General features: G+C 37.7%; 1 protein-coding gene across 25 annotated transcripts in view; it reads left to right on the top strand.

The window, feature by feature from the left end:
* Positions 1 to 1,626: 1,626 nt before the first annotated feature.
* The window catches only part of LOC18422723 (cleavage and polyadenylation specificity factor subunit 3-I), a 28,783-nt gene continuing 19,714 nt past the window's right edge, over positions 1,627 to 10,695 (top strand). For 3 of the 25 annotated variants that reach the window (XM_011625784.3, XM_011625766.3, XM_011625778.3), the window contains exons 1-4: positions 1,627 to 1,670; positions 1,977 to 2,026; positions 2,618 to 2,903; positions 3,037 to 3,134. In XM_011625784.3, the coding sequence (XP_011624086.1) occupies positions 2,754 to 2,903; positions 3,037 to 3,134 (248 nt within the window). In that variant the 5' untranslated portion in view covers positions 1,627 to 1,670; positions 1,977 to 2,026; positions 2,618 to 2,753. Of the gene's footprint in view, positions 1,671 to 1,976; positions 2,027 to 2,614; positions 2,904 to 3,036; positions 3,135 to 10,695 lie in introns of all 25 variants that reach the window. The other 22 variants (XM_088860722.1, XM_088860727.1, XM_011625791.3 and 19 more) reach the window with 11 other exon arrangements.

Genomic DNA, 10,695 nt, shown 5'->3' with positions numbered 1-10,695 from the left:
CGGGTTTGGATCAGAGATGGCCCGATACCTTACGCTCGTAATGGAATTGGTCTCGCGTCGATCGGGCTTGTGAGCGGCGTGATTTGGCCACTCGAGAGAGGCACGACGCTGTCAAATTTTTTGCACTTTCTTCACAGATCAACAACTTTTCTCTAGCTTTTTTTTTTTTTTGTACTTGTTCATTAGAATGAAAAGAGTGTATATTTCAAATTTTGGATCAAACAAAAGTCTCTAACATGGGTTTTGAAGATTGTTGCATTACATTAATATACAACCGTTGTATGAAATCACTGCCCTATAATATTTAACTTACACTAAAATACTAACAATTATTCCTAGGCTATTTGATGTCTAGGATGGTTTGGATGTATTGGGAAGTTCACATTTTTGTTTGAATTTTGATTCTAGCCAACGACACCATCACAACCACTAGATTTGAAATTTGATAGACAAAAATAATTGTGGACTTCTATTAAAAGTACATGGTTTCTTCCTGATTTGAAATCTAATAGACAAAACAACCGCCTAATTTGCAATTTTATTAATAATAGAAGTAGAGATGAGAAAATAGTTAAGATTGACTGCAGTGAAGTAAAAAAAAGACTGCATTTTTGATATATTCGGTCAATAATTTAGGAAAATAGAGAGATTGAGGATGATGTCGCACATAAAATTAGAGCTGGATAGGCGAAATGGAGATATGCAATTGGAATTTTATGTGATTGCTGCATACTAATGAGGCTGAAAGGTAGGTTCTATAGAACAATGGTGATACTAGCTTTGTTCTATGGGACATAATGTTGGGTGGACAAAAACTTGTATACCCATAGAATGAGTATACTCGAGATGGAGATATTGAAATGGATGAGTAGTAAGATAAGAAATGATGAAATTTGAATAAATATTATAAAGAATTTAGACGAGTTAGTTCAAGTAGAAGTACTGAAAAAGGAAAAAGATAGGCTCAAAACTGAGGTGGTTTGAAGTAGTCCGATAGGAACTTATGGTCTTCTTGAGAAATGGAGAGGTAGTTTCCTCCAAGGGTTTCAAAGATGAATGTATTTGGGAGAGGGCGGACTAATGTAGTAGCATTTTGCCCATGGGGAGAGGGCGGACTAATGTAGTAGCATTTTGCCCATGGGGAGAGGGCGGACCAATGTAGGACTAATGTAGTAGCATTTTGCCCATGAGGGGAGAGGGCGGACCAATGTAGTGTTTCACCCATGGGCACAAATGAAGAATTGTTTTTTTTGAGTAATTCAATGAGGATGACAAGCATTTTTTTTTTTTTTTTTTGGAGAAATTCAAATGGGGGATAACGAGCATTTCACCCATGGGGGGACCAGTGTTTCACCCATGGCACAAATGAAGTATTGTTTTTTTTGAGTAATTCAATGGAGATGAGGAGCTCTTTTTCTTATTTTTTATTTGGAGTAATTGAATGGGGATAACGAGTCCCACGCCCGTTTTTAAAATCGTCAGCGGTCTTTTTAAGACAGTCTGGTCACAGTGGAATCCTAGACCTGCGCTCTACACAAATGTTCCTACCACCGCGGCCGCAACCAGTCTCAGAAATGAAGCGTTGTTACAACTGTGTTAATACGTATTCCTAAACGAACCCTTTTCCCGCTCTGAAGCTTGCAACATCGTGAGGCAGAGCAATTTTAGAGGTGAGCAGCGAGCCCCTGCATCCATCCAATTTTCTTCAATCCCCATAGATTTGAAAGCTGTGTAATGAGTTAGTTTTCAATTTCTTATTTACAGTTCTTTCTGAAATAGGCTTTTGGTCGCTTTATGGTTTTCTTGGTCTATAGTTTTCTATAATTTGATCACTAATTAAATTTTCATCTACAATTAGGGTTTCATTTTTTCTTGCTCAGCATTGATTTGAGAGCTGAAGCTTTTTAATTTATGTTCCAACTTTTCCCATTTGGCTGCATTCTTGCTTAGTCTTGATTGTTTCTCTTGTTTCTTAGGGTTTACGCTTAATGCGCCATTACTCTTGAACAGCGTGCAAATAACGCAGGTTGGAGCTTTTCATGGCTATCATTTGTCAAATAGGGTTTTGTGGTTTCTACATTCAATAGTCATTTTCTTGCCGATAACTTTGGTGATTCAGCTACCTTAAGGGTTGAATACGCGTTTTTATTCTAGAAACAATTTCCCAAGGAAGAAAATATCTTTTCAATAATGGGTGGCTTAATATCTCTTGGAAGTTCATTTTCTGTTCCTGCTGTTCAGTAGTCATTTTGTTATCGAGTTCGTTTTTAGGGTTTCTCTTTTACTCCATTATTTTTTTTTGAAGCTGTTAACTGCTTTTTTACTCCATTATTCTTAAAATATTTGTGAGTATTAAAATAAGAAATAGAACGGCCGCACCTTAATAAGCTTTTCCAGTTTAATAACTAGTGTTTGGCATTTGTAGTTCCTGCTATCAGTTTTAAGAGGGTTTGAGACCATATTTGTAGGGATATGTGGATTTCCCTTCCCGTGATTAAAAGGAAAAAAAAAAAAAAGTTTCAACTTAAAATGAAAGCTAGATACTCTGAAATAGGGAACTTCAGGCTCCACAATGCAATAAGTTATTAATTGTTTTTGGAAAAAATTGCAATAGCAGGTGTCACTACAAGTAGCTGCAAAAGTACTACACTCGTATGTTTGTTTTACACTCAGATATTAGGGTATCAACCTGCAATCAGGGCTTCAATCTACAGTAAGGTAATGATCTGATTGCATAGAATCTTGTCGCCAAAATGGCTTCAAATGGTCCAGCTCCATCTATGAAAAAAAGGGAATCTTCTGGATCGAGAGAAGGGGATCAGCTAATCATCACACCATTGGGCGCAGGCAATGAAGTGGGTCGTTCCTGTGTTTTCATGTCTTACAAGAACAAGACTGTTCTTGTAAGTTTTCTCATTTGTATATGAGTTATCTTTGTAGTATTGGGATTGGTTTCCCATTTGAGCATATTTTTTGGTTTTGGAATAGTGTTTTGATTTTGACTCTTGTGGTCGTTCTTCTGTTTCTTGTTGACAGTTTGACTGTGGTATCCATCCTGCATATTCAGGCATGGCTGCTTTGCCTTACTTCGATGAAATAGACCCTTCAACCATTGATGTACTTTTGGTCACACAGTATGTATTTCAGTATTTACTTATACCTTTATGTGCGTGCTGACTTAGGGGTTCAAAATATTAAAGTTTCTGGAATACAATTGCATTGTTTATGTGAATATCAACTTCTGTAAACTATGGGACATATGCTAAACGTACTTTAAACTATACTTTTTAAGAGTGTAGCATTTGGGTAATCATATCCAACATCCACTGTCCATACTTCTAGGGGTGGTGTAGTTGAGTAATTGTTCCCGCCAAAAGAATTGGTGGTTATAAAAGTGGAGAGCTAACTCATCATTCATTGCCCTTGGATAAATATGGACGGCATATGTGCCATTTCATTAATCATGATCCAATGTTATATGTGCATGTTAGAGAGTTTCTCTACAAGCGATAGGCTGTAGTGGCAACCTAGTGCAGAAAGAAATGAACAAGGGTTAGCTAGGGTGTTCCCTAGAAGCAACGCGCTGCAACCACCCCGTGTTGCTGTGATGAGTTAGGCAATGTTCAAAAATTTGCCCGCCCAATAGCCTAAGCGGGAAAAACAACATGTAAAGCCCTTTTGAAAAAATAACAAATAAGTTAGACCTATAAAAATGGTCAAGGCCCTTCTTTCTTTAGTTCACGGGCCCATCTGCTCTCTCTTTCTACATATACGTAGCAGAAAAAGAAGATGGCCTCCAAGTGTTTGATGTGGGGCCTCTCTCTTTCACGAATACAACACAAAAACACACATGGACCCCTATGCTATATCTCATCATATAAGAAGAAAAAGAATATGATTACCCCTGTGCTATACCTTTTTAAACAAAATGTAGTATTTTTGTAAATACACCAATGACAACCCAGTCTAACATTAATCTTTGCATTTGAGTGGTTAACTCCAAATATATATAATTTGGCAATGCAATCGAAATGATCAAAACTTAGAAGAATATAAAAATACTCAGAAAAACACTAAACAAATAGGAAGGTAAATTTAAGGCATATAATAATCTATACAGTAAAATGGGAACAACATAAGATGGAAAAAATGTTTTCAAATTAGCAAAAATGAGAGAGAAAAAATATAGGGATTTAAACCATATTAAATGCAGTAAGAGTGAGGACCAAAGGGTCTTGTTAAGGATACAAAAGTCAACGAAAGGTGGACAATTTTCATAAATTATTAAATGACTAACGCAATTGGAACAAAGTAGTAGAACGAATTGTTGAAGTGCCTAGGGGAGATCGGCATTGATTGGCTGATCAAGCTGTTCAACAAGGTGTTAAAAACAAAGAAGATGCCAAATGAATGGAGGAAAAGTATTGTGGTAACCTATTTACAAGAACAAAGGAGGCATAGAATTGTGTGAACTATTTAGGTATCAAATTTATGTGCTACGCTATGAAGATGTGGGATGCAAAGTGTATCAGAAAATTAATTTGGTTTATGTTAGGGAGGTCAACAATTGAGGCTATTTTTTTAGTTAGGCAACTGATTGAGAAATTTAGATGAGATTTATTTTGCCGGGTGTTGGAAAAGAAAGGAACCTCCAGATACTACATAGACTTGGTGAGAGATATGTACGAGAGAGCGTTAACTAGTGTGTGAATAACTAGTGGAGAGACAAGTGAGTTTTTGGTGATAATAGGTCTACATCACAGGGTCAGCGTTGAGCCTATATCTCTTTGTCTTAGTTATGGATGACTTAACTAGGCACCTATAAGATGAGGTACCATGATCTGTGTTGTTCGTGGACGATATAGTTTTGATTGATGAGACCCGAAGCGGTGTCAGCACAAAGCTAGAACTTTGGAGGGATACTCTAGAATTTCAAGGTTTGAAAATCAGCTGGACAAAGACAGAGTATATGGAATGCAAGCTTAGCAATAACAGGAATAGAGATGAGAAAGTAGTTAAGATTGACTGTGAAGAAATACCTAAAAGAGCACAATTTCGATATCTTCGGTCGATAATCCAGGAAAATAGAGAGATTGAGGAAGATGTCGCACATAGAATTAGAGCTGGATGGGCGAAGTAGAGATGTGCAATCAGAGTTTTATGTGATCGCTGCATACTATTGAAGCTGAAGGGGCAGTTCTATAAGATTGTTGTGAGACCATCTTTGCTTTGTGGGGAGGAATGTTGGGCAGTTAAGAAACAACATGGCCATAGGATGAAGCTGAGATGAGGATATTAAGATGGATGAATGGCAAGACAAGAAGGGATAGATCGAAATAAATACATTTGGGAGAACTTAGGTGTGGATCCAATAGGCGATAAGATGGGAGAAAGTAGACTTAGGGGGTTGGTCATGTGCAACATAGGTCCAGTACAACACTTGTTAGGAGGAGCGAGTTGGTTTAAGTAGAAGGATAAAAAAGAGCCAAGGTAGGCCAAAAAGGACATGGTTAAAAGTAGTGAGAAAAGACATGGGACTTGTGGCCTCATTGAGGCTATGGCTCCATGATAGAGCAAAATGACGAACTGGAATTCATGTAGTCAACCCCAAATAGTTGGGAAAATACCCTAAACCCTAAACCCTAAACCCTGTCCCCCACCCCCTACCTTGGAAACTTTATGGCTGCCCAAGTATTTGGCTCGCCCACCTAGGCGACCGCCCAGTTGCCTAGGTGGTTAGGACTCTTGTCCGCCTGACCACCTAGGTGATCAGGACCCTTGGCTGCCTAGGTGGCCACCTCCACCTTTTTGAACATTGTCAGGCAAGGGTTCTATTTTTGATGAGCACTAGTAAATAAGCTAGTCCAAGAGAATATGATTCGTCTAGTCACATGAAATATAGGGACTCTAGTATTTAAGAGTGTGGAGTAAGTAACTACAATGAGAGAAAAAAGAGTTAACATAGCTTGCTTACAGGAAACTAAGGGAAAAAACTAAAGAAATTGATGGATACAATAAACTTTGATATATAGAAAAGGATACTAACAGAATTGACGGAGGCATGATAGTAACTGAAAATTTAAAGGATAAAGTAGTATATGTAAAGAGAGTAGGTGATAGGCTCTGTTAAATAAACTTGTGCTAGGGGATGGGATAATCAATGTGATTAATGCTTATGCGCCACAGTTAGGACTGAAGGATAGAATTACAAGACAATTTTGGGAGGATATGGTTGGACTAGTTTAAGGAATTCCAAATGGAGAGCGAATTCTTTTAGGATGGGACTTAAATGGTCATTTAGGAAAAGACAATAGAGGATATGAAATGGAGGTTATGGATTTGGGGAAAAAAATGAGATGGATAATACTATTCTTGACTTTGCTATGGCTTACAACCTAGCAATAGCGGACTCTTACTTTAAAAAGTGAGATCAGTGTTTGAAAATTGGGCTGCCCGACCGCCTAGGTGAAAAATTAAAAAAAACGTCGAGGCGCTGTCTGGACGGTGGAATTATGCGGCTTGTCTCCAGTCACCCGTGGCGCCGCCTAGGCGTGCAAGGTGCAACCTAGGTGCTGTAGTCTGTGCCCCCTCCTAGGCATCGCCCAGTGACAATTTGCGGCAGGTAAAAAAAAACCCTCGACGAGGGTAAAAAACATGTCATTTTCCCCCTAAAAAGGGGGAAAAGGGTTTTGGGGGTATTCTAAGCCTCCAAAACAAAAACCGTGGCTTTTAGGGTGAGAAAAGCTCCCCCAAAACTACTCTTTTGTGATTTATCGAAAGATTGATAAAGTTATGATTTTTGCGATTTCTTTCCAAAACAAAGGTAATAGTTCGTGGGTGGATTTAGAGGTTCTAGTAGTTGATTTTGAGAACTTTTGGCGACCCAATAGACGAAGTTTGCATCGACATCAATTTGATTTTGATATTTTTAAAGTATTATCATATTTGAAGGAGGGCTTTGGTTTTAATTTGCTACAACATATTATGTTGCGAATCATGTGTTTTTCTTTTACCTTTTTTTTTTCTTTTATGATATATTTATATATTTGGTTGATGACTTGATGTAGTTGTTTTTTTATTTTGCCTTGTTGACTTTGTGTATCGTTTCTAGTCTAGACTGCTTGTTTTGACTTCGTGTATCGTTTCTAGTCTAGACTTCTAGTTTCCTGCAATGGTATTTGGGATTTCAAGCATTTTAATGTCTTACAAGTTACAATCTCTTTGAGACTTGTATCCGTAAATCTGTTATGTGATTGTACTATTACATTTTCATCTATTTCTCAAGGAGTTTGGGGCTCTAAAATTTCCCTAAAAACTCCCAAAGACTTAAAACCATGCCCTAAGAACTTCCTTGTTTTTTTTGTTTGGGGTGGGGGGTTTCAATTTTGGTGAGGGCACCCTGTCACTAGGCGAGTGCCTAGGCGCCTAAATCCGCATTTTTGAACATTGAGCAAGATGAACATTTAATAGCTTACACAAGTGGAACATATAAATGCTCGATAGACTTATTTCTAGTCATGAAGGCAGTCGACTATCTTGTAAAGACTGTTAAGTTATCCTAGGAGAGAGATTTGCCACACAACATAAACTCATGATTATGGATATTTTCATAAGCAGATGGAAGATGAGTGAAATTAATAGGTGCCCCAGAACTAGGTGGTGGAATTTAAAAAGGGAGAAAATAGATTTATTTAGGAATCAATTGATAAAAGAAGGAAAATAAAATTCTAAGGATGAAGTTAATGTTATATGGAATGAGATGACTGATTGTATTAAGAAAGTGGCAAAATAAATTTTAGGAGAATATAGAGGGTAAAGATATTTAAATAAGGAAACTTGGTGGTAGAGTGATGATGTTAAAAAGGCTAGTAACAAAAAACGATTGTTTTACAAAGCCTGGCAATGGAAGACTATGTAAGGCTAAGCTTATGGCATGTGATGATCTAGACAATAAATTGAGGACAAGAGAAAGTGAAAATGATATTTTAAAACTAGCAAAAATTAGATAGAGGAAATGTAGGGGCCTAAATTATGTTAAATGCATTAAGAGTGAGGATCAGAGTGTTTTGGTGGAGGATGACGAAGTCAATGAAAGGTGGAGAATTTATTTTCAAAAATTGCGAAATGACAACTACTCTGAGAGCATAGCATTAGGATGAACTTTTGAAATAATTGAGGTTGGAGGTTATATGTACATCGTAGGATTAGGATATTTAAAGTAATAGAAACTTTGAGATAGATGAAGATAATAAGGCTTTAAGACCAGATTGTATCCCATTAGAGGTTTGGAAGTGCTTTAGAGAGATTGACATATTTTAGTTGACTAAGCTGTTCAATAAGATTTTGAGAACAAAGAAAATACCAGACGAATGGAGAAAAAATACCATGCTACTTATTTACCAGAGCAAAGGAAGTATACATAATTGTACGAACTATCAAAAGATCAAACTATGAGCCGCACTATGAAGCTGTGGGAAAGACTGATTAATCAACGACTACGACATTAAACGAGTGTATCAGAAAATCAGTTAAATTTTATTCTAGGGAGGTCAACAATTGAGGCTATTTTCCTATTTAGACAATTGATTGAGAAGTTTAGGGAGAAGAGAAAAGACCTCCATATAGGGGTGACAATGGGCTGGGTGGCCAGCACTAAAAAACTAGGGCTTGGGCCACAAAGTGTGGCCCAAGGGCAGCGCCAGGCCCATTGTGGGCCAAGGACGGTGCGCTTTGTCTCGGAGCAACCCGACCCTCTTTTTCTTTATTTTTTTCTTTTATTTTTTTTATTTTACTTGGCCCAACTCGGTCTGGCCAGGCAATGATAGGGCTAGCGCCGTCTCTAGGCTAGGGTCTCTTTGTCGCGATTAGGGCTGTTTTGGGCCTGGGCTAGTCTTATGGGGTCTACGACAAGGCTGGGGACTGGGCTGGTTTGGCCCTTTGCTAGCCTTGCCTCCATATGATCTTTATTGCTTTAGAGAAAAGGGTACCTAAATAGGTAATTTCTTGGATGTTGGAAAAGAAAGGAGTATCTAGAGGATATACTGACACAGTGAGAGATATGTACAAGGGATTGCTATTTATTATGAGGACAACTAGTGGAGAGACAAGGGAGTTTTCACTGCATCAGGGTCAGCATTGAGCCCATATATCTTTGTTTTGGTTATGGATGAGCTAACTATACATCTACAGGATCATGTACGTTGTTTATGTTGTTTGCGAATGATAGTTTTGATTGATTAGACTAGAGATGGTGTTAATGCAAAGTTAGAACTTTGGAGGGATGCTTTAGAATCAAAAGGTTTTAAGATTAACTGGACCAAAAAATAGAATGTATAGAATGTAAGTTTAGTAATAAAAGAAGTAGAAACGAGGAATTACTTAAGATTGATGGCCTAGAAGTACTTAAAAGAGATTATTTTCGATATCTTGGGTCAATGATCCATGAAAATGGAGAGATTGAGGAAGATGTCTCGCATAGAATTATAGCTGGGTGGACGAAGTGAAGATGTACTTTTGGAGTCTTATGTGATCATTGCATACCAATGAAACTACACGTGATGTTCTATAGGACCGTTGTAAGACCAGTCATACTTTACGTGATGGAATGTTGGACGGTAAAGAAATAACATATTCGTAAAATGAGTATAACTGAGATAAGGATGTTAAGATGGATGAGTGGTAAAATAAGAAAGGATGGAATTTAGAATGAATATATTCGAGGGGAGTTGGGGGTGACTCTACTAGGCGATAAGATACGGAAAGTAGACTTAGGTGGTCTAACAATATGCAGCGTCGACTTAGAACATGATATGGATGATTTGGTTCAAGTAAAATGCTGTAAAAGGGCAAGGGGAAATGCCAAAAGGACATGCATGGAAGAAGTGAGAAAATATACAATGACCTATCTAACTGAGGCTATAGCCCTTGATAGAGTTGAATGACAGAACACGATTCATATAACCAACCCCAGATAATTGGGATAAGACTCTGATGATGATGATTTACTATGTTGGGTCTTTTCCCCAAATTGTATGGAGTGTGGAGTATTTTCCCTATTCTAAAAGTTTAAGGGTGATTTCTTAGCCAGGGATTTGCCAAAGGTTATTGCTAGAACGAGTCTTGTCCCTTGAAACCAGCTATTTCATCAAGTCCCTAGTGGCATATCATATGCCTTGAGAGAGTGTGTTTAGTAGTGTCTTTAAGAGAAAGTTTGAAGAACCATGTTAGTAGTTGGCTCACCAAAGACTGTGGACTAAGTGCTTCTTGTGAAAAAAGGGAAAAGTTCACGAGGATGATCCACAATTGCCGAGATCTACCAACATAGACAGCGACCCTGCTTTGGAATCTTTCTCAATCGCTCCTAAAAAGGGATCTTCAAGTGATTTCGATTTTTAAATTTTGGGATGTTGAACCTCATTGTTAGGGATCCTGATTCCTAATTTTAGGGATCTTGATTCCAACCTTAAAGACCCAAATGACAACTAAATTAATGTTTTTTTTATTTATAGCTAACTAGCAACTCAACTATATTTTTAATATAATTGCATTGCTTGCTCATTGTAAATAAAGAGATCCCTACTTTAAAGAGTTTATATAGTTGTAGATTATACATATTAGGAGCAAGATCCCCAAAAGGTTGGGATCAAGCACTTAAAAGGTTGGGATCAAGATCTCCAAAAGATTGGGATCTTGATA

This window comes from Amborella trichopoda, chromosome 3 (genome assembly GCF_054954075.1).
Source record: "Amborella trichopoda isolate Santa Cruz 75 chromosome 3, AtrichopodaSantaCruz75HAP2 v2.0, whole genome shotgun sequence".
Taxonomy (NCBI): Eukaryota; Viridiplantae; Streptophyta; class Magnoliopsida; order Amborellales; family Amborellaceae; genus Amborella; species Amborella trichopoda.
This window is presented reverse-complemented; position numbering and strand designations above follow the sequence as displayed.